General features: G+C 32.8%; 1 protein-coding gene across 1 annotated transcript in view; it reads left to right on the forward strand.

Moving 5' to 3' along the window:
* Positions 1-24,754, forward strand: part of LOC127702522 (ran-binding protein 9-like) — a 35,032-nt gene extending 10,278 nt beyond the window's left edge. The window contains exons 3-11 of the mRNA XM_052206761.1: positions 12,748-12,968; positions 13,451-13,482; positions 15,271-15,372; positions 15,900-15,982; positions 16,761-16,873; positions 19,120-19,683; positions 20,121-20,272; positions 22,157-22,268; positions 23,343-24,754. Of these exons, the coding sequence (XP_052062721.1) occupies positions 12,748-12,968; positions 13,451-13,482; positions 15,271-15,372; positions 15,900-15,982; positions 16,761-16,873; positions 19,120-19,683; positions 20,121-20,272; positions 22,157-22,268; positions 23,343-23,473 (1,510 nt within the window). The 3' untranslated portion in view covers positions 23,474-24,754. The remainder of the gene's footprint in view (positions 1-12,747; positions 12,969-13,450; positions 13,483-15,270; positions 15,373-15,899; positions 15,983-16,760; positions 16,874-19,119; positions 19,684-20,120; positions 20,273-22,156; positions 22,269-23,342) is intronic.
* The last annotated feature ends 1,234 nt before the right edge of the window (positions 24,755-25,988 follow it).

Raw genomic sequence — 25,988 nt, forward strand, 5'->3', positions numbered from 1 at the left:
TGAAAATTTTAGGAATTAGGGGCCAAAAAGGGGCAAAAAACAAGCATTTTTCTAGTTTCATGACAATAACTTGTGTGTAAGTGTATGGATCTTTATGAAATTGTACTACAAGGTTCCATATCACAAAGGGAAAGCTGGAATTGAGTTTGGGGGTAATTGCCCAAAAAGTTTAGGAATAAGGGGCCAAAAATAAGCATTTTTCTAGTTTCCAGACAATAACTTGTGTTCAAGTGTATGGATCTCTCTGAAATGGTACTGGAAGTTACCATACCACAAAGGGAAGGCTGGGATTGAGTTTGGGGGTGATGAATCATAAGGAGGTTCAAAAAAATTGGAGGGGATTTTTTTTTCCTTTTTTTTCTTTAAAATTTTCCATTTTAAATTGGTTATTTCTGATTTATATATAAAAGCAAATAATTATGATATGGATTGAAAAGTTAAATTAAAAATTTTTAAGTTTTTAGACCACTTTCATTCTGTGTCAGAAACCTATGCTGTGTCAAATATTTAATTACAATCCAAATTCAGTGCTGTATCAAGCTTGAATGTTGTGTCCATAGTTGCCCCAACTGTTCAGGGTTCGACCTCTGCGGTCGTATCAAGCTGCGCCCCAGCGGAGCATTTTATTATAGTTTATTCTTATGTTGTACTGCTACACCACTGTCCCAGGTTAGGGAGATGATTGAGTGCTCACAAACATGTTAAACCCCCCCCCCCCCCCCACATTCTTTATGTGCCTGTCCCAAGTCAGGAGCCTGTAGTTTAGTGGTTGTCGTTGGTTCATGTCTGTCATATTTGTTTTGTAATAAATTAGGCCGTTAGTTTTCGCAATTGAATTGTTTCATATTTTTTAGTCAGGGCCTTTTATAGCCGATCACACAGTATGGGTTTTCCTCATTGTTGAAGGCTGTACGGTTGCCTATAATTGCTTAAGTACTTCCACTTCATTTGAACTTTGGTGGATAGTTGTCTCATTGGCAATCATACATGTAGCACATCTCCTTATTTTTTTATTTTAATATTGATTAGTGATAGAACCTTAGGTGTCCATTTGTGACAGTTGTGAAAATCAGTGAGTGAAACTGTTAGACCTTTAACCATAAGTTTGTGTTTAAGACTATGCTGTTGATATGTACATTATGTATGTACATGAGACGTTTTGGATGTCAATATGTTATAGCCTTAGGTTAAATATAGAACTTTTGCTATTTGGTATGTGAAACCATTTGGCTAACCATACATACATGATCTAGGACTTAAGCTAACCATACATGATCTAGAACTATAGCTTATGTGAAATAGAGATTTAGCTAACCATATGTGATCTAGAACTTTAGCTAACCATAATAACCACAGCAATACATTAAATATATGGTTAGCCAAATGGTTTTAGATCATATATGATATATGATCTAAAACTTTGGCTAACCACCTGTGATTAGAACTTTATCAAACCATCCATCATCTAAAATTTTAGCTCACCATTACACGATCTAAAACTTTGGCTCAACATATGTGTGTACAAATGTATGTGATGTAGAACTTTAGCTAACCATATGTGATCTAGAACTTAGCTACATGTTACATATATGATCTAGAGCTTTGGCTAACCAAAGTGATAAAGTTCAATATAAATGTATCTATACTATTGGGTATTAAAAGATTTGAATGGTCAATTTATAGGAGACAAAATTATTTGGGTAATTGGCATGGTTAATTGACAACTATACATGATTTTGAAATAAATCTTATTAGGAAATGGCCCATTTACAGGACTCTGCCTGAAGAATCCAAGAAAAAAAGTAGGTATCATGATGTGATGTAAATTGTAGCCGTACAGTCTTCAACTATGAACAAGTGTCATTACAATATATCATTTCTAGAGTTTTTATCTCTCCTAGCGGGACATATGGATTGCTTTTCCAGCTGCAGTGATGGCGTCAACAATTGTTAAGTTTTCTGCTTAAGTTAGTTTGATAGGAACTACTTGTAATAGATCATTGATATTTTGTATGAAGATGCATTACTATCAGTACATATCAGTTTGACAACAATTTTGAGGCCCTGCCCCCTAGGCCATGGTCCAGTGACTTTAAATTAATTAACCATTTTCAATGTTAAGTTTTCTGCTTAAGTTTGTTTGATGGGAACTACTTGTGATAGATCAATGATATTTTGTATGAAGTTGGATTACTATCAGTACATATCAGTTTGATGACTATTTTGAAGCCCTGCTCCCTAGGCCATAGGCCAGTGTCTCACTTTGAACTAATTAGGCCACACTTAGTATATTTTGGTTTGCCCAAACCCTACCCAAAGGTAGAGACAGTGGGTAGGTAGGTAGGCATTTTGTTTTGTTTTTTCGCAAAGAGAAATTGAAGTGTCAGATGATTTTTAGTCTTCATGCCTATCTGATTTAAAAAATTTTAAATGTTAAGTTTTCTGCTTAAGTTAGATTGATAGAAACTACTTGCGATAAATCAATGATATTTTCTATAAAGATGCATTACTATCAGTACATATCAGTTTGACGACTATTTGAAGGCTTTGTCCCCTAGGTCATGATCCAGTGACTTTCAATCAATTAACAATTTTCAATGTTAAGTTTTCTAATTAAGTTAGTTTGATAGGAACTACTAACAATAGACAATATTTTCTGTAAAGTTACATTGCTGTCTGTATATCTCAGTTTGTCAACCATTTCAAGGCCCTACCCACTAGTTGGTCCAACAACTTTGAATTAATTAGCAATCAGCTGCAATGTTGCTGTCCATCAGATTGTCTTTTTCTGAATTTTATGCCTTCAGGCGAGACATATCTCTGTGTCAACAGTTTATTTTTACCCACTATTAGAGTTGACAATGTAAAATCATTCTTCCAATATTTAGTTGGTATTATTTTTATCTGTTTTCAATAAATCAAATGTATATCATTTTAATCAGTTTGACAGAACAGGGCATATATAACTCTATTTTAAAATGATATTGTATGCAAATGCAAAATAAAAATACATTTAATTTAAATATTATATAACAGTAGAAATGTCCTGTAAACAACAGAAATATAAAGGCCTATGCCATGCCTCATTGACCCAAATATTGTAGATACATTTGTAGGTATGTCACAAAGGTAAACCTGTTCACAAATTGTGGCTACATGTACCTGTACATTTGTAATACAAGTTACATATCCTCTGTACATGTATAACAGTTTGACCTTTTAAATTCTCAGGGCCACTCTTGTTCAGTGGTCACTTATGTTGTACCTGTATGATCTACAGGTTATATACCTTTTGTTTCTATTTATAGTAACTGATGTATATACTTTCAGCCAGAGTCATGACAATTTCATAATATTTAGATATTGATCATGGTTGAAATATTTTTTTACCTAAGGAAAAATAATCTTTGTTTATCAAAAGTGTATTCTATTAGACTGTTATTGTTTATTTTTCTGAGTTGTTTACATTATGGAGCACAAACAAGACATCCTTAAATTATTCTTCCATGAAGTTTAGAAAATTTCCTTTGATTTACTGATAGTTAAAAATAACACTTCCTTTAATAAATATAATTTCTTAATTTGATAACACATATAATGTAGAAAGTTAGTAAGTGCACTAATGACAAATTTTGCTTAGATACTTGCTTGCACATTATATGTACTTCCTCAGTGAAACAATTATTTAATGAAAAGTGTGTTCAATATATATTTGGCAATTTTGTTTGAATAAGAATTTCAAGAAATCCAGATTTGACTTGCAGTGCATTTGATTGTGATAAGATGTTTATCTAAGGTTAATAGTTTATCCTGGACATTCTAGTTGTCCACTAATCTAAACACAGAAATAGACTATATGTCCATTAATTGAAATTATTTCGTAATACAAGTACATTAAAAGGATAATGCATGTAGGAACTACCAAAAAATATTGGACTGTACAACAGACCACATCTGACAACTTTTTGGAAAATATTGGACATAATGCTATTTATTATCCATATATTATGGTATTATATATAAACAGCTCAGAAAACTTAGTGCAAATGTGCTTGGTGAAATTATTTAGTTTCAAACATATATGTTCTTTTTACTCTCTTATGTCCCTTTGGTATTTTTCTACTCTCTTTTATCAGTTTATTTAAACAAATACAATACATTTCCTTCCAGTGACGCCACATACCATTTCATGAAATTGCTGCATCAAATTTTTTTTTTTTTTATTCTTTATATTTCCTGCTTAGATAAATGTGGTTCTCTTGGTAAATTAGTCTCTTAGTCAATGTCATTTTGTATGCATGCAGTTGTATTTAGCATTGACACATCTCTTGTATACAAAGATTATTTGGCTCTTTACCCTCAGTCATGGTTCATTGACTTATAGTTTTGCATGGTTTTAAACTACCTACATGCAAGACATATCTCAGTGTGAACAGTTAATTATAATTGTATATTATACCTTCTCATTGTTTAGGGAATGGTAATGGCTAGCTAATACCAAGTTGTAAAAATATGTTGTTTGATCTTCAACATCCATAAAAACTTCAATATGTCATTAAATGGTGCCTTAACCACAACATTCTTCTATGATTAATCTCTATTGATTAATGTTATTGCACTAGATTATAAAAGGGTGAAATTTATTGGAAAGTATATAGTGATAGCATCTAAAATATAGAGGTCACATTAACATGGTTTAATGTGCTATATATCTATATAGATCATGTGGGATCTGTTGTAACTGATACAACCTATTTTTGTCTTTTATTGTTCATGATATTACCTACTAAGTATACATTTCCATTGAAGTTGGACACAGACATACAAACAAGTTAGTGAAGGGAAAAACAACTTATAATCGTGGCATTTCTTGAAGTTCAAGGCTATATAGACCACTCATTCCCCAAAACTGCAAGTTTGTAAGAGTACATTTGTCCTGTAAAACTTTCAGAATGATAATCTTACCAGCTATATTTATATTTGACTGATCTGTCAGTCATCATTTCGAAGTCCATTGGACATATTGGATAAAGCCATTTTTCTTTTAGAATCATTCTTAAATTTGATGATTGTTCATCTTTGATCAGTTATAAATGTATCAGAAAACTAAATGGTAAACCAGATATATGTAGTTATTCCTGTAACCTGGATTGTGTATCACTTCTTATTAGATCTGGGGGGAAAAGTTTGAAGTCTTATAATTATTTTTAAAGAATTAGAAAAGTTCAACTATACAAGGCAGATTGCCTTTCCTTATGAGTTAATTTGAGGAAGCACTTTTCCTTTAATTTCTTATATACCAGTTTATTGGTAAATTCAGTGAGATTTAGCCACTAATTTTGGGCCACCAGTATGACGGTATGATATTCTCTTCTAGAAATTATTGACAGATGTCAGTGTGGCACTGACCGGGAGACTCCTATTAATAGATAACACTCTTCTCCAAGATATCGCTGATTGGGATACTCCCATTACGTACTCTTTAAGTTCTCTACCCAGACAAAAACTAACTCAACACCAAACCAATAGCCAATTGGTATATCTGTCATTTATATGTGCACTATTGAAATTTGATTATAGATGCACTGTAAAACATGGGCTGTATGAATATTTAACAACGTATTGATGAATGTACAGGACACATTTATCATAGCTTTAGATGACAGACATGATTCATTGTAAATGTTTACAAGTTTTTAAAAGTGTTTATTTAATTGATTTGAGTTTCTCCTAAGTAATCACATGTCATAAAAGGAAGATTAAATAAGATGTACTGGATAGTTTTCTTGATTAGATTTGTTATCTAAGTCTGAAATTTGGGTAAAATGGAAGCCAAACAAAGGACCAATACTAGCAGATTTTCAACTTTTACATTGGGCAGAAAGTTCTGGAGGGACATGAAAATAAGACTGAAATTGTACAATATTTAAGTAATCTTTATCATGAATGATATGAAAAACTTCCAGCTGAAAATAGCCAATTGTTATATTTGAACCATGCATGTTTAACCAGTTTTCTTGATTGTGCCAAGCACATAGGAGTAAAAGCAAAATCTGTTTGGCTTTGAGTCAGAATTATATCTTTGGGTAAAAGTGCGATGTCTTCCTGTGGACTGGTACTTGGTAGCACATGAAAAATCTTGCTCAGTGTGTCAGTCTATAAATACAAAGCAGGGTTCATATTAATATCACATCAACATGTTATCATCCAGAAAAACATGTAATATTTACTACATGACATTAAAACGCCAATCCATCTTGCATGTGGTTAATTCTATTTCTACTTTATCAAGACCTGTTCTGAAAAAGGTCAGGTTAATTAAAAATGTATTTCAGTACATAATGATTCCTTAAGTTGCTATAGATAAAGTTACAACTAAATTCCCATGTTCCAAGAAAAAATGGTCCACACATATTGGTTCAAATGAAGTTTTTATACGACCGCAAAAATTTTTGCGGTCGTATATTGGTATGACGTTGGCGTCGTCGTCGTCGGCGTCGTCTGGCGTCGTCCGAAGACACATTGGTTTTCGCACTCTAACTTTAGTTTAAGTGAATGGATCTCTATGAAATTTTACCATAAGGTTCAATACCACAAAAGGAAGGTTGGGATTGATTTTGGGGGTTATGGTACAGTTAAGGAATTAGGGGCCAAAAAGGGGCCAAAAATGAGCATTTTTGTAACTTCCAGACATTACTTGTGTGTTAGTGTATGGATCTCTCTGACATTGTACCACAAGGTTCCATATCACAAAGGGAATGCTGGGATTGATTTTGGGGGTAATTGCCTCAAAATATTAGGAATTAGGGGCAAAAAAAGGGGCAAAAAACAAGCATTTTTCTAGTTTCATGACAATAACTTGTGTGAAAGTGTATGGATCTTTCTGAAATTGTACTACAAGGTTCCATATCACAAAGGGAAAGCTGGAATTGAGTTTGGGGGTAATTGCCCGAAACGTTTAGGAATAAGGGGCCAAAAAGGGGCCAAAAATAAGCATTTTTCTAGTTTCCAGACAATAACTTGTGTTCAAGTGTATGGATCTCTCTGAAATTGTACCACAAGGTTCCATATCACACAGGGAATGCTGGGATTGATTTTGGGGGTAATTGCCTGAAAATTTTAGGAATTAGGGGCCAAAAAAGGGGCAAAAAACAAGCATTTTTCTAGTTTCATGACAATAACTTGTGTGTAAGTGTTTGGATATTTCTGAAATTGTACTACAAGGTTCCATATCACAAAGGGAAAGCTGGAATTGAGTTTGGGGGTAATTGCCCAAAATGTTTGGGAATTGGGAGCCAAAAAGGGGCCAAAAAACACATTTTTCTATTTTCCAGACAATAACTTGTGTTCAAGTGTATGGATCTCTCTGAAATTGTACTGCAAGGTACCATACCACAAAGGGAAGGCTGGGATTGAGTTTGGGGGGTGATGAATCATAAGGGGGTTAAAAAAAATTGGGGGGGGATTTTTTTTTTTTTCCTTTTTTTTTTCTTTTAAAATTTTCCATTTTAAGTTGGTTATTTCTGATTAATATTTAAAAGCAAATAATAATGATATGGTAGGAGATACACACCAAACAGGATGTGTAAATTTATATATAATTAGTATTGTGCAATAGCAAGAAATTTTCAATTGCACAGTATTGCACAATAGCAAGAAATCTTCAATTGCACAGTATTGCGCAATAGCAAGAAATCTTCAATTGCACAGTATTGCGCAATAGCAAGAAATATCCAATAGCACAATATTGCGCAATAGCAAGAAATTGTCAATTGTGCAGTATTGCGCAATAGCAAGAAATATTCAATTGCACAGTATTGTGCAAAAGAAGATACTTCGTATAAATTGCTTATTTCTTGACCAATTTCAATGGGGTTTTCTTCTTGAATTCTTGGGGTTCTTTAATATGCTGAATCTAACTGTGTATTAAGTTTTTGGATTTTGGGCCCCGTTTTTAAATTGGTCCACATTGAGGTCCAAAGGGTCCAAAATTAAACTTTGTTTGATTTCATCAAAAATTGAATTATTGGGGTTCTTTGGTTGATATGACGAATCTAACTGTGTATTTAGATTCTTAATTTTTGGTTCCGTTTTCAAATTGGTCTACATTAAGGTCCAAAGGGTCCAAAATTAAACTAAGTTTGATTTTAACAAAAATTGAATTCTTAGGGTTCTTTGATATGCTGAATCTAAACATGTATTTAGATTTTTGATTATGGGCCCAGTTTTCAAGTTGGTCCAAATCGGGGTCCAAAATTAAACTTTGTTTGATTTCAACAAAAATTGAATATATGGGGTTTTTTGATATGCTGAATCTAACCATGTATTTAGATTTTTGATTTTTGGGCCCCGTTATCAACTTTGTCCACATTGAGGTCAAAAGGGTCCAAAATTAAACTTTGTTTGATTTCATCAAAAATTGAATTCTTGGGGTTCTTTGATATGCTGAATCTAACCATGTATTTAGATTTTGGATATTGGACCATAATAGGTGAATGTCCAATTTAAAATTTTTAAGTTCTTAGACCACATTCATTCTGTGTCAGAAACCTATGCTGTGTCAAATATTTAATCACAATCCAAATTCAGAGCTGTATCAAGCTTGAATGTTGTGTCCATACTTGCCCCAACTGTTCAGGGGTTCGACCTCTGCGGTCGTATCAAGCTGCGCCCTGCGGAGCATTTTATTTGAAAATAAATTATAATAATCTGTGCATACAGATGTTTTTGTCAAAAGACAACACACACACACATTTCCCTGTATCAATAATACCTCCTAAAGGTAATGGTAGAGACATGGACAATTCTAACTTTAGGAAGATGACCTTGTATATCAATAATACCTCCTAAAGGTAATGGTAGAGACATGGACATTTCTAACTTTAGGAAGATGACCTTCTATGTCAATAATACCTCCTAAAGGTAATGATAGAGACATGGACAATTCTAACCTTAGGAAGATGACCTTGTATATCAATAATACCTCCTCAAGGTAATGATAGAGACATGGACAATTCTAACTTTAGGAAGATGACCTTGTATATCAATAATACCTCCTCAAGGTAATGATAGAGACATGAACAATTTTAACTTTAGGAAGATGACCTTGTATATCAATAATACCTCCTAAAGGTAATGGTAGAGACATGGACATTTCTAACTTTAGGAAGATGACTTTGTATATCAATAATACCTCCTCAAGGTAATGATAGAGACATGGACAATTCTAACTTTAGGGAGATGACCTTGTATATCAATAATACCTCCTCAAGGTAATGATAGAGACATGGACAATTCTAACTTTAGGAAGATGACCTTGTATATCAATAATACCTCCTAAAGGTAATGGTAGAGACATGGACAATGCTAACTTTAGGAAGATGACCTTCTATGTCAATAATACCTCCTAAAGGTAATGGTAGAGACATGGACATTTCTAACTTTAGGAAGATGACCTTGTATATCAATAATACCTCCTAAAGGTAATGGTAGAGACATGGACATTTCTAACTTTAGGAAGATGACCTTGTATATCAATAATACCTCCTAAAGGTAATGGTAGAGACGTGGACAATTCTAACTTTAGGAAGATGACCTTGTATATCAATAATACCTCCTAAAGGTAATGGTAGAGACGTGGACAATTCTAACTTTAGGAAGATGACCTTGTATATCAATAATACCTCCTAAAGGTAATGGTAGAGACGTGGACATTTCTAACTTTAGGAAGATGACCTTGTATATCAATAATACCTCCTAAAGGTAATGGTAGAGACATGGAAAATTCTAACTTTAGGAAGATGACCTTGTATATCAATAATACCTCCTAAAGGTAATGGTAGAGACGTGGTCACTTCTAACTTTAGGAAGATGACCTTGTATATCAATAATACCTCCTAAAGGTAATGGTAGAGATGTGGACAATTCTAACTTTAGGAAGATGACCTTGTATATCAATAATACCTCCTAAAGGTAATGGTAGAGACATGGACAATTCTAACTTTAGGAAGATGACTTTGCATATCAATAATACCTCCTAAAGGTAATGGTAGAGATGTGGACAATTCTAACTTTAGGAAGATGACCTTGTATATCAATAATACCTCCTAAAGGTAATGGTAGAGACATGGAAAATTCTAACTTTAGGAAGATGACCTTGTATATCAGTAATACCTCCTAAAGGTAATGTTAGAGACGTGGGACTTTAGGAAGATGATCTTGTATATCAGGTTGAAAAGTAGGACAACCATTAATCAAATTAGAACTTCTCATATTGTTTGTTTTCTATAAAGGAAATGGCAAGGACATTTAATAGTTTATAAAATTATTTGTAAGGTGAATGTCATTTGAAAAATTCTATTTTTGTAGAGCAACATTCAACATAATCTTGAATTTACAAGAACTGCTGTCTCTTAAATTGGAAATTATTTTTGAATAATCAAAAATTGATTTACAAATATGAATTAAAGATTATAAATTATATATTTGAAAGTTTATAGATATGTATTGTGATTTTACTGATTATATGTTAGGATAGTTGAAAGCATGAAAAGTATTAGAATATGGAATAAATCCAAGTTTCAGTGGTTCTTAAATTCATGTAATAAGGGGAAAGGGGGGGGGGGGGGGGGGGGGATATCCCAAAAAATGAGAAGTTCGAAATTGTCAAACTATATGAAATAACTGATCATCCTATCTTGTTAATTGCAAAATTGCTGAAAATTTATTTATAACAGAGCTCTATATCTGAGAATTATCCGTTCTTTTGTTCAGTATCAGCAATAAGGATGTGAATAAAAATTTGCCTTTATGTTCAAGTAAAAATATGAGAAGCTACAATGTTATTTTTGGCCTTATTTGCGAGTATTTTCAAGCTGACAGAGAAAAGACAATGAACCAATTTATTTATAGATAGAAGTAATGATATATTTGTATACTAGTTGGCAAATGGTAACTTGCATGAATTGATAAGGAAGGTAATATGGAGAATATCAGTCAATCGTACTATATGACCTGTTATGGAATAATTTATACATGTATCTTATTCTTCATTTGAAATGTCTGGTTTTATGTTGATTTGTGAGTTTTGTCAGGAAATGTCATAAGAAATTATAAATACATATCTATCTGATGAATAGCAGTGAATATTATTGACACTTATCATGCAGGTATGTTTATGAGATGCACAATCTGCTTCCTCCAATCGAATATAAAAATACATACACATATTCTAATACATGTAATTACATGTGAAAGAATAGAATTTAGAAACTCTGTTTGAAACAGTTTATCAGCCAAGTTGGCTCAAGAATTACATGTTTCAATACAAAGATATAAAGAACAAGCAGTGTGCTTAGTTATATTATTATAAGTAACTAAAAAAGTGAATATTAAGAGAAATAAGTGTCAGTGCTAATGATTTACCTACTGATCAACAAGATGAAAATAACTTGCTGAGGTCATAATATGATTTTTAGTTATAAATAGGTGGTCAATCCTCTTAGTGAGATTGATGTAGCTGTGAGCATATGGTTTTCATTACCCTACAGTCGTAAATAAATTACAATACCAATCACCTTTCTGATAGATTTTACAAGATTTATAGCATACTGCATGGTGAATTTTGGTCCTGACTTCTGTGCACCAACCACTTATCAATTTTCTCTGATTGATATGTAGTTCTTCCTTAATAGAAGTGCTAAAAATAGATGGGCCATAGGATATGTATTGTACATCAGACATCTGTTCGTTCAACAGATCTTCTAATGCATGGTTAACGTTGTCTTCTGATAGAATGGCTAAGGCAACTTATTTCAAATTTACAATCATGGAAAGGACAACATTGAAGAGGCATTAAATTTATACACTTGAATTCATATTTGACGGTTATTAAATACAAATTTCACTTTAAATTTAGTCCGATAATAGAATACATTACAGCATATGAAGCATAAGGTGGACAGAAATTAATAACATGAAAAATGAAAAGATTTGATATAAACAAAATTAATACATGAAAAATGAAAAGATTTGATATAAACAAAATTAATACATGTGATAACCATGAAGTCTATTTATCTCATGCCCTAAATGATGGATAAAAACTTTTAAAAAATCAGAAGCAGTCAAATTTAAATACTTTTCTTCTATTTTTTTAACAAACCTACAAATATTGAACTTGTGTTTATAAACATGTATGAATATGCATTCCTTTAATCTAGTTAGGTCATGATGCAAGTCAGGGCTTCGGTGACCAAGTGGTCTAAAAGTCAAAGTACTGTATCACTAGCCTGTCAACACTGAGGTTGTGAGTTTGACTCCTGTATGTGGCAGGTGGGCTAGATTTCAATCATAATTAACTACGATTGTCAGTTTTCCTACCAAAGGTCGTTGGTCCTTTCTGGGGACTCCAGCTTCCTCCACCAATAAGAACTGACCACCATGAAATAGCACAATAGTGCTGAAAGTGGCATTAAACACCAAACAATCATCCATGATAGGTGTCTGATAACAGTTGTCTGGATTGTTGATTAAATCAAATGGGGCTTATAAGTACTTTGTTGTTTTATAACATTGAGAAGAAAATCCCCAAAATGACAACTGATGTAGCACATTGCAATACCTTATTTTATTTTTCATACTTTTTTTCAGGATTATTCATTTGAGGAAAGCAGAGTTTTACATATTCTTGCCAATGGATTTTTTTATATGGCTGCCATAATTTGTATTTTTATTGTTTATTTGTAGGTACATGGGAATTGGATTATCAGCTCAGGGTGTTAATATGAACAGACTTCCAGGCTGGGATAAGAATTCATTTGGTTACCATGGTGACGATGGTCATTCCTTCTGCTCGTCAGGTTCCGGTCAGCCGTATGGTCCAACATTTACTACAGGAGATGTGATTGGTTGTTGTGTTAACATGATCGATCACACATGTTTCTATACTAAAAATGGAATTAATTTAGGTACAGTCATATAGATTTGTAACTTTATTGAACATTTATAACATTGAAATGGTATCATCAAGAGAAAAGTAAATATAAAGAAAAAACTTACCATATGAAAAAATTAAAATCGTCTGGCATTATTTGTTTACTTTATTTAAAATTTCATCCGATTTATTGGGTACTAGTATCTATTGATACAGGGATAGATTAGGGTCATACAGGGAGTAATATTCACTGAAAATATATAAGTTATAACATATTACATGTTCAACATAACATCTGGGACAAAAAAAATCAGTAACAGGCAACCAAAACAAGATGACATCTTCAAAACTTTTTTGAAGATATTATGACCCATGATTTCTGCATTGGTTATGATCCAGTACATTCGCTGAAATTTCCTAAAGTTATATCAGTAAAGCAAATTAAATTCAAATAATATTGGATGTATTTTTTGATGATGAATACCTGTATATTTAATGCTTTATTTCTTCTTACAGGAGTAGCATTTACAGATCTACCTATAAATACAGTAAGTCATAGTTAATAAAATGCTTTAGTCTGCAAAGTATATCAGAATCAGAAAAAAATATCAAATACTTAAATCTAGAACTTATCAAAATGAATCATTGTAATGTTGTTATTTGAGTGCCTGATTTTCTTTGCTGGAAAAACTTGATTTTACTTTATTCTGTATAGATAGATAGATAAATTTTTATTTTCAATAGACGACCCATTATGGGCATAATCAGTACAGTGATTTTTTATATTAAACAATTGCAATATAGACAATACACAAGAAAAACAACTCAAACATGAAATATAAATTGAATTAATAATATATATAGCCTTATAAACAATAATTGACCATGCACCATAAGCAGCATCACATCCATTATAAAAATAGCTTTTATGAGTTAAGCCATCTCCTGACTGATGCATATGACCAAATAGTATTGTTGTCCATATGCAGGAGTCACCAAGGGCAGGTGCTTAAAGGACACTCAAGCAAATACACACAAATATAAAAGTATATGTAAAGTCACAATCAAGAAGATATTGTGTTTTCACCAATGTTGCATGTCTTATATTGTACTACTCTATGCATATATGTATTTTATACATAAGGACATGTGGTATGATTGCAAATGAGACAACTATCCTACAGAGAGATGTTAGCAACTATAGGTCACCAAGAGGCCTTCAACAATGAACAAAACCCAAATGGCATAGCAAGCTCTAAAAGGCCCTGACTTATCAAAATGTAAAACAATTCAAAAGAGAAAACCATCTACCGTAATCAGGCTTGTAAAGTCCGCATTGGTATATTGTGGGCACCCCCCTTTTCGCGAATATTCAAGAAAATAAACTTTTTGTAACTAACTTGAAAATGCCTTGTGAAATTTCAGTAATTTCAAATCGTGTGTGATTGTTTGCCGTATTTTCATGGAAAAACCTGTTTTCCATCATAAAGTAGAAGTTGAAAATGCTTGTAAATGATACAAGAAAAGTCCATGAGTGTTAAAATAAGTAAAAATCATGAATGAGCAATTGGGGAAGTTGTATTTCCTTTTAACTGGAAGTTCTGATAGCATGTGCAAATTGAAAATAATTACGGTGAGAGTGTGCAGAAAACCTGTTCTTCATAGTTACTACTAGAATATGATTTTGAAGCTAAAACAGTTCTCTTCTTTGGTTAAACACTATTAAATATATCCATAACATTGATGTTTGAATGATCTTCAGCTAAAACAAAATGCATGCGTCAGTATGAAACACCAACGGAACGAATAACTGATTACGTTTTGTAGTTTATACATTGAATGATTAAGCTGGTTCCCGGCTGATAAACAAACATGGCGGAACGTAATCAAACCTCGCAAAATTAAGTTTTTCTCTTATTTCTTGCTTATTGTACTCTATAATCCGCACCCCTGTCTGGCAATACTAATTTTTGAGATAAAAACCGCTTACTATACAAGCCTCAATTCAGTACCTGAATTGTGTACAAAACAACAAAAGAAAAACAAATATGTCATACAGAAACTAATTATAGGCTTCTGACTTTGGACGCAACACATACAGCATATGGTGGGGTTAAACATGTTTGTGGGTGACCAACCCTCCTCTGACCATGGACAGTGGTGTGTATCAGCACAGCATCAAAATATACTATAAAATCAGTTGAAAAGGTTTGGTGTTTGTTTGCTTATATTGTATATGTATAAGTTAGAATATATAGTGATTGTTACTTGTAAATTTGAGATTGATATAAATCATAAAATGTTTAATTTTATTTGTAAGTATTTACCTTTTATAGCTGTCACTATACCCTACAGTAGGACTGCAGACACCAGGAGAGGTTGTTGAAGCAAACTTTGGACAATTACCATTTATATTTGACATAGAAGATTATATGAAGGTACATAGATATTTTAAGAGCTAACTTTATAATGCAGCAGTTATCCTGTCAAACCATCACACCAATGTTAAAGATTTAGCTAAACAAATTAATTTCTTTTTACTTAAGATATCAGCTATAAACAATAAGAGCAGTCTGTTTGGTGTAAAAATGTTGCGTTCTTTATCAAGAAGCAGCAAATACAAATTTTAATTGTTTGGTTTAACCCAGCTAACTTAACATAATTGAATGTGGGCATTCCTGATTTTGAAACTACAGAATTTAAAAATAAAATTGTATTATTTCAATAGGCAACTGTACTAAAAAGCAATAAACATGAAAGTGATTATTTGAATTTCATCAAATTACCAGTAAAAATACAAACATTTCTTGGCAGAATCAGATTATTTGTGGAACTTGTAAGTTCATATCTGTAAACTACAAATTTTGTTGATTATCATTAATTTGTATGCCCCCGCCGCAGCGGAGGGGGCATTGAGTGTTACTCTCATTTTTAAAGTTTATTTCATTGAAAATTGTCTCTCTAGGAATGGCACATGAAGACAAAACTGACAATAGAAAGATTCCCAGTCAATGACAAAAAGGGGGAATGGCAGACAGCATTACAAAGGTCAGTAAGATTTGTGCAATTTTTATCGTCCTTTCTTTTAAAGAATACCAGTGGAAAATGAAAATTTGTAAATGTTAACATCTGTTTAATTTAATTTGTGACCATGACCTTCAGTTCCTTACCAACAGAAGAAAAAGTTACTTTTAAAGCTTATTTGGCCCTAAAATGTAATTAATTTTAAAAAAAATAAGATGTGGTATGATTGCCAATGGGACAAGTTTCCACCGAAGACCAAATGTTGTAGAAGATAAAAACTATATGTTACCGTGTCAATGTATATTTGTTCTGCCTAACAGAAGTTCCCCTGGAAACTTTGTTATAAACAATCCAGTAATATCTGTTCCTGAAGGAACTAATACTGACACTGTAATATTTGTTCCAGTGGAAATATTATTACAGAATATTTCTTCCCCTTTGAACTTATATTATGAAGGAACTTCTATTTCCTGACAACCATAGGCCTTTAACAATGAGCAAAACCCATACTGCATAGTAAGCTATGAAAGACCCCAAAATGACAAATATAAAACAACCCAAACAAGAAAACTAACAACCTGATTTATGTACAGAACAAAAAACAAGAAACAAATAAGATATACAGCAACAAATTACAAGAATTGCATGTAATTTTGAATGTTTCTTTTGGTTATTTGAAGAAAATTGTTCATATGGATTAAGATTCTTGTAATCTCCCAATCTTCCTGTTAAACTTTAAATCACTGAATATCATAACTAATTAATTAAATACAACTTTATTTTTAATTCTCTTTAATTTTAGAATTGTTTCAACATATCTAGTGCATTATGGGTATTGTGCTACAGCTGAAGCATTTTCGAAATCTACAGGACAGTCGTTTGACGAAGATCTTGCCTCAGTTAAAAACAGACAAAGTGGGTCTTCCTTTATAAGTACACATGCCAGCAATAAAGTTACATAAACGTATATAATAACTAGAGGCTCTCAAGAGCCTGTGTCGCTCACCTGATTCTACTTTGGTTTTGGAAATCATGTAAAAATAGATTAAAATCATAACAGATACCCTAATAATGAGTGAGGCCAAATTTGGTTTAATATTGGTCCTGTAATTTAATAAAAAATCCTGGTGGCCATCTTGAACAGTAAATCAGCAACAAAGTAGCAACACTTCATCAGCACCTCATAAGAAACATTTATGCCATGTTTTGGTTTCATTCCATTCAGTGCACATCATTTGTATGTATTTCCCATAGGGTGTTATGTTAAAGGAAGTCCCCCCATTGGCGGCCATCATGGATGAAGGATCAGCTTCAAAGTAACAAAACTTAGTTAGCACCTCATAAGGAACATTCATGCCATGTTTGGTTTCAATCCATTCAGTATGTGGATCTCTAAAAGAAGACATTTGTATGTATTGTCCATAGGGTCCTTTGTTAAACATTGTCCCCATCTGGCGGCCATCGTGGATGAAGGATCAGCTTCAAAGTAACAACACTTGGTCATCACCTCAAAAGGAACATGCATGTCATGTTTGGTTTCATTCCATTCAATGGTTCTCTAAAAGAAGACATTTGTATGTATTTCTCATAGGGTCCTATGTTAAACAAGTCCTCCGCTGCAGCCATCTTAGATTATGGATCGGCTTCATAGTAACAACACATGGTCAGCACCTCATAAGGAACATTCATGCCATATTTGGTTTCATTCCATTCATTGGTTCTCTAAAAGAAGACATTTGTATGTATTTCCCATAGGGTCCTATGTTAAACTAAGTCCCCCACTGGCGGCCATCTTGGATGATGGATCAGCTTCAAAGTAACAACACTTGGTCAGCACCTCATAAGGTACATTCATGTCATGTTTGGTTTCATTCCATTCAGTGGTTCTCTAAAAGAAGACATTTGTATGTATTTCCCATAGGGTCCTATGTTAAACTAAGTCCCCTGCTGGCGGCCATCTTGGATAATGGATCGGCTTCATAGTAACAACACTTGGTCAGCACCTCATAAGGAATATTCATGCCATGTTTGGTTTCATTCCATTCAGTGGTTCTCTAAAAGAAGACGTTTGTATGTATTTCTCATAGGGTCCCATGTTAAACTAAGTCCCCTGCTGGCGGCCATCTTGGATTATGGTTCGGCTTCAAAGTAACAACACTCTGTCAGCACCTCATAAGAAACATTCATGCCATGTTTGGTTTCATTCCATTCAGTGGTTCTCTAAAAGAAGTTCAAAATGTAAAAAGTGAACGACGGACGAAGACGGACGACGACGTCGACGGACGCCAAGTGATGAGAAAAGCTCACTTGGCCCTTCGGGCCAGGTGAGCTGAAAAGGAAGCAAAATAATAACATTTTTTATGTCCATGTTTGGTAACATAAAATCTACAAAAATTATATACTTTTTAGTCCTGATATTGATTTAGATACATCAATAGATAAATGTCAAAGCTGACAATACTGCCCTGAGAGTATTGTTATTAAGAGTATTCAAATGAGAATACAATACAGATGTTCAAGAAAAATATTTAGGGGAAAGATTAATTTGAGAGCTACTTATGAAAATACCTGTGGACATTAAACAGCCCTCCATTATCCTCATAAATATATATGGTGATGGAAATTTGTTAAAAGGAGTACAGGATATCATGATACAGTCATATCATATCAGTACTTAATGCTTGGTTGGGTAAAAGAAAAAGTTCCTTATAACACAAACAATCCCTACATATAATAAACACACACACACAAAATATGTTTTAGTGATATTCTAAAACAAGCGAAGAAGCGTATATTGAATACTAGGAAATTTAAAATAGTAGTGAATGTCTATTGAAAAGACCAATGATTAATAAATAACCTTTTTATACCCCCGCTTTAAAAAAAGTGGGGTATACTGTTTTCAGATTCATCACTCAACAACTTCCTGTTTACCGAAATATTTGGGCGGGGGTATCATCAGTGAGCAGTAGCTCGCAGTTTCACTTGTTGAGTTTAATTCATTACTGTCAAAATAAAATGCTAAAGTTTACAAACAGAAACAGTTCCTTTCAGCCCTTTACTGTGTTTCTTGCTCTCTACTTATATAATGATTAGTAGTACAGTATATACATTTTTGCTAGGTATTAATAAAATGATAATTAGTATATGAATTTTTGCAGGAATACAGAAGTTAGTGCTAGCAGGAAGAATGGGAGAAGCTATAGAGACAGCACAAGAATTATATCCTGGATTATTAGAACACAATCTTAATTTATTATTTATGTTAAAATGTAGACAATTTATTGAAATGGTGAACGGGACGGACAGTGAAGTACGTGGCCCTGCCATAAGGAGCCCAAAATCACAAGGAAGTAATCGGTCAAGTCCAAATATGAGTCCGGTACATCACAGTTTGAATTCAGCCAGAAACACTCCAGTTGGATCTCGGGGCAGTAGTCCCAGTAGACCCATTGGGGTCAAAGGTTACTGTTCAGGGTCAACAAGTCAAAGTTCACAAATAAATAATCAGAACAGTAATTGTGATCTCAAACCAATAAATGAGGAAGAAATGAATGCAGCAAACATAGCCATGAATGGCAAAGACATACCGGTGATTGAAAGTGACGATGTAGATATGTGTGACAATGTAATAGACGATGGTAAACATGTGACTAACGGTACCTCCCTCTGTGTTAACGGATTTAGTAAAAATGGTGACGTTTGTAATAATTCAGAAGAAATGGGTAGGTTTGCAATATTATGTATACTTCTAAAGGAGAAGATAGGATCAGGCTAATTATTTTGCATTTTTGATTTGGGAAGTTTAATAAATCTCCATTAAACATCCTTCAGATGTTTACAAGACATTAGTCTGTCAGGTATCAGTGTTTATATTTTTTATTTGGTCTTACATATTTGCTTTAGGCCTTCAATTGCATTTAAGGAAAAACTTCCAGTAATAGCCATATTTTGACATTTTGACATTAAAATTTAGGTATGAAAAACATTCTGAACAAAATAAATATAAACACAGTTACATAACAAGATTATTTTATAACTTTTACCATTGCATCAGATGAGCATGATGAGGTCAAAATCTTGTTCAGAAACAAATTTAATCTATTTAGTATTAGTCAGATATTGAAACTAAGTAGCTGAAATAGGTTGTTGTTTATTACAGATATAGATAATCACTCAGGGAAACGACATCTATGTGGTGGCAGTCAGGGAGCTATAGAAAAGATGTTGGTTTTCGGTAGGGAACTTAAAGCCATGCACAACCAACTAAAGGCACAATATGGACATAATGATCCTAATGAAAAAATGTTACAAGTAAGATAATCATGGCTGATATAGGTGTAAAATCTGGAAAAATATATACACACCAGTGATCCTATTAGGGGCTATTGGTAAGGCAGATACCATATGCTCTGTGTTCTCAGTTACTTTTAAAAACAATTGGTTTGGGAATTGTATACAATAGATTTTTGTCTGCATTTTCCAATTGCCATTGTAATACAATGAATTTTTTCCAATCGTGTACAACAGATTTTGATATGTATTACCTATTACATCTGCAGTACTGATAGCCAGTTATAGAGTGGGATAAAGTTGCATCTGAAATCATTCAATTTTAGCTTGTGTCAGCTTTTGCCATCTTTTTGCGTCCATTGTTCAGATACTTTTTTTTAAAAACCATATCTTTAACTGCTTAATGGATTGAAACCAAAGTTTGTCTTGCTTCATCTGTAGGATGTCAACAACTACAAACTGTGATTTTGTTCAGGTTTATCAACCAACATTGCTCCCAGGTCTAAAATAGAACATAGGGGTCAAACTACAGTTTTGTAAATATTTCTTAAACTATAGCAATTAGAGAATAATTAAGAGGGAAGAAATTATCAGTGTAAGTTTTATCTTTCCTGAAAATCTGGAAAAATCTGTCCACCTGTTATGGAGTTATTATTCCTGAAATTTTTTTTTTAACATTTTTTGCATTTCCAATCCATTGTTTCAAAAACTATATTGGCTAGTTAAAAGTGTAAATTTCAAAAATTATCTGCATGACAAGATGTATCCGCCCTGAAAATTCAAGAAAAATCTAACTACTCATTTTGGGGTTATTGCCCAGATTTTTTCCAATAGTTGGTTGTCAATTGTGAAAACTATAGGATCTAGTTTAAAAGTGTAAATTGCAAAAAGGATCAACATGACAAGATGTATCTACCCTGAAAATTGGAGACAAATCTATCAACTGTGTTTGGAATTATTACCCCTGATGTATCTTTTTTTTTGCATCGGAGAAAAATATTGGAGCTAGGTTTAAATTGTAAACGATTTATTAACCCTGAAAAATATTGCCCCTAACATGTTGATTTTTACTGTTTTCATAGTTTTCTAAAATAAACTATAGTAGCCAAGGTTAACCTGTAAATTGCAGAATTGCAAAAAGGATCAGTAACACAAAGAGTACCTATAGTATGTACATGTAAAAGTCCTAATTTGCAAATTAGTGATGTTTTCAGGTACAGGTTTAAGCTATCCTGTGATTTAGGTAGGTGACCAAATATTTCCTGTATAAACTATATTTACCAATTACAAATTATGAAGGGGTTCAAGACAAAATTGTTTGGTGTATTGGATGATTGTTAAGTGAACATGTTCATCTAGTAGGGTTCATCTGACCTTTTCTTCATTTCAGTGGTTCATTGATCAACATTAGGTTTTTTTTGGTAAGGTCTGTTTCACAGACACTACTATAAGCCATAGATCAAGTATATTTGTTTTATGGAGTATTTAGAAGGTGCACATGTCAATCACCGGAACCTTGACCTCATTTTAAAGGTCCATTGCTGAGTGTTAATTTTATGATTTGAGGTCTGTTTAGCAGATACAATAAGGAATAGGTATATGAAATGATATTGAGTTGTTCATGTGCGTCTGGCATGGTTCATTTGCCTTTGACCACATTTACATGCATTATTGATAATATTAAGGTATGTGATCCTAGTAGTAAAATCTTAATCTTAAATACTTTCAAAGTATAATTCAGTTATAAGTAGAAAAGACATTTCAGCATCTGCACTCTTGTTAATTATTAATTTATTAGTTTGTTAGAAGTCCATAAAAGGAAATTTTCCAGATCAATTCATTATGTCACTGTATAAATCCATTACCAGTATAAAAGGAATGATTGATTTTAATATATTATTTCAGGATGCTTTTAGTTTAGTAGCTTATTCTGATCCATGGAGTAGTCCTATGGGATACCAGTTAGATCCAGTGCAAAGAGAAAAAGTTTGTGCTTCCCTCAATAGTTCTATATTAGGTAAGATTAGTGCAACATAATAATAGTATGTATTATACCCCCACTCTATGAATGAGAGCTATATTGCATTCACCATATCTGTAAGTACCTCAAATATTTCAGCCATACTTTTCTCTGTTACTACTAAATAGAATGACTTCATATTTGGTCAACAGCTTGACAGTGATCAGTTGTATTGTAAAGTTTTGAGTATTTTTAGGATCTTTCAGATGCCTATCTTGTTTTTTCCCATACTTTGAATTGCAAGGGGGATATGCTTAGCACAAGAACAGGTTCATTCTTGCTCACTCAAATCAAAATATAAAATGAAGTTTACATTCTAAGACCAGTATGGGCTATATAAAAGCAATATTGTAAAACATATATTTTAACCAGGTCATCGTTATTTAATCAACAAAACAACAATGCATCAAAGTGATTGAAAAAAAAACACTAAAAACCAATAAAAAATACAACTTAGGAAAACAGCACACAACAGAATGCCTGCCATTAAGCGAGTTTCTTTTAGTATGAAATTCTTTGATGTCTTTAAAGTATACCAGTATTCCATGAATAATTAAGTACTGTTGAAGAAAAAATTGTCTTGAATACTTTGAAGGCAATTTTCAACCTCCACAACCCATAGAATGATTCCAAAGAATGATCTTTCTGCACAAGTTTATATTAAGTGTCTCAAAAGATCCAAGACTATTTTTATAACAAAATGTTATAAAACTTATACACAATGCTTATTACCACCAAACACGGATCAAGATGGAAATTGTGTGGCATAACTTTCATCGTTCTTGAGTTATGTCCTTTATAAATGGAAAAATTGCTGAATTTGCTGTTTCCACACTCTGACTTTCCTCTAATTTAACCAAATGTGGTGAGATTTATACACAAGGCTTATTTCCACTAAACACAGATCAAGTTAGAAATTTGGGTGACATCACTTAAACAGTTTTCGAGTTATGTCTCTTTATAAATGGAAAATTGCTGAATTTGCTGTATATTTACAAGCACGGGCATCTATGTCCCATGGACACATTCTTCTTTTATTTCTGATTCCTAACTTTTCTTAATATTTTTCAGAATCCTATGGTTTGCCTAAACAGCCTCCATTAGAATTAGTGATCGCTCAATCAACAGAATGCATGAAACTGATGTCAAAGGCAGCAATCGGGTCATGTGCATTCGCCAGTGTGGCAGACTACCTACGTTGACCAACAGAGTGCCTTTAACGAAAATTGTGATAAATTTAGGCCAAAATCTCTACTACCTACAGTGGATTCAGTAAAAACATTATGTTAACCCAGTTTGAAGTATTGTTTGACAGTAATGATATGTGTAAATTAATGCTATATAAAATCTTAGAAAAACTTGTAACGCTTGCTTGAGATACATTGTACAAAGAGAGCAATAGAATTGGTTGATAAAAGAAACCTGGTTCTTTATTACATGAACTGGAACAGTCCATGTGTATGTAGTATTGATTTTGTCCTGTACAAACCAACAACATTAAACACCAAAGCTTCAAATATGCAGGCAGAACATTTATAAAGTTGTGATATAGAGTGAAAGTTTTATCATTCAGCCTCATTTTTCACTTAGTCATACTTTAGAAGCATTGTCAGTCTTAGAAGATATCTGACTATAACAGATTTTAGCATTCCTTTAAGGATTTTATCAAGTTTAAACCACCAACCATATTTATATTCTATTAACCCATGCAACTTGTTATGTGCCAATTTAATTTGATTCATAATTTCATTCATTTGAAAATATCCTTTATGATCTTGTCAGCTATCAAATGTATCTTCATTTTTGTAGAATATTTGATAGAAAATGTTGATATGGGAATAAAAAAAGCATTTACATGTTGAAATACATGTGTTGCATTCAAAATTATAAAGAAATCTATGAAATCTTCTTTTATGAAATTTTGTTCCTGTTTAGTTAAATAAATGCTATGGTTTCTTATACTATTATTTACAGTTGAATTATTAATGCTATACTGGTGAAAGGTATTGGAAAAGGCATGTTCTGTAGATTATTATTCAAAGTGCCAATTTAGCGTTGATATTTACACCATATCATGTGACCTTACTATGCGTATAGTCATGTTTCAGTCTTATTAATGATGATTTATACAACGTGAGAATGATTTTATGTAACTTGTTGCAATTATCACAAATGCTGCATAAAAGTCTTGTGAAAATCAACTGAGAATATATGAAAGTGTATAGATGTTACATACATTCTCAATTTACACCATTGACGAAGAATGATTGGGTTATACCCCTTGGTATTATAAATGCAAATAATATATGATGAGAAAACAGTTGTTGCCCATGTGGTCATCATGTTGTATATGTTGACTTTGTTGATGAAGTGAAATATTTTATATTATTATTTATGAAAAAATACAAATATTTGGACATTTTTAATATATAATGTCTAAAGAATTGTGTGATATACAAAAAAATAAATAAATAGATCGATAATTTGAGTAATATTTCCTTGCCAACAAATTTTGTTATTAGCTGTGTTAGTGCTTCTATATAGTCAACATTACAATGTAGAAATAAGGATATGTGGTATGCTTGCCAATGAGACAACTATCCACCAGAGTTCAAATGAAGTGGATGTAAGCAATTATATGAATCTGTATGGCCTTCAACGATGAGTTAAATCCACACCTTATAGTCGGCTATCAAAGGACCCAACATAAAAAAAGTTAAATAATTCAAAAGAGAACACTAACAGAACGACTTAATCTATAACAAAACAAAATTTACCAGAAAAAAAAATGACAGTCACAGACACGAACCAACCACAACCTCTGAACTACAGGCTCCCAACTTGGGACAGACACATAAAAATGTGGCAGGGTTTAACTTGTTTGTGAGTGCTCAACTCTCCCCTAATCTCAACTTGGGCAGTGGTGTAACACCACAACATAAGAAAAAACTGTAAAAATCAGTTGCAAATGGCTTAACTCCAATGATCTGTACGAGGCACAAAATCAACTAACTTAAAAACAATGGACACAAAGCACTGAAATCAAGAGTACTCACAGTTACTGAAATCTAGTTTAAAGCCAATTACAATTAATAGATAATTCATTTTCTCCCAGACTAAAGTATCAATCAATACACATCCAACAGATTAAGTGTAAAAACCTCATAAACTGTCTGAGAAAGGCATGACCTTGTGCAATGCCAAAAAGCAAGACCTTCTTCAGACATGGAAGGAATTATTTAAAATACCAAGTGCTCCAATGAAAACGAAATTGTTCACATTTTATATATAAAACACTGAAAGGTTGACAGGAATTATCAATAAACACTCAACACCAACACTTGACTCCTCTGACATACAAAGAAAACAACACATAACTTAGCTGGATAAAATATAGTGAGATTAATATTTAGGTGTGGACAAACTTCTCAATGGACTTTAACTATTTGTTTCATATTAATTTCATATGATTGACAATTTAGTCTTCAGTCTTATAATTGCTCAGTTTCAAGCAGAATGTGAGGCTTGGTTGTACCTCAGAGATTGAAGTGTTTTCTGGTTAGTTATTTTATATATTTATGAAGTTTCAGTTGATAAATCATACCTCAAAGGCTTTTCCTTCATCTTTGATCACAAAATTTTTATGACGGACCTTTGGTTTTTTCAATGTACAAATGTGACAGTGAAAGTAGGGCATGGGATCCTATGGACACACAG

Source organism: Mytilus californianus, unplaced genomic scaffold (assembly GCF_021869535.1).
Source record: "Mytilus californianus isolate M0D057914Y unplaced genomic scaffold, xbMytCali1.0.p SCAF_5, whole genome shotgun sequence".
Taxonomy (NCBI): Eukaryota; Metazoa; Mollusca; class Bivalvia; order Mytilida; family Mytilidae; genus Mytilus; species Mytilus californianus.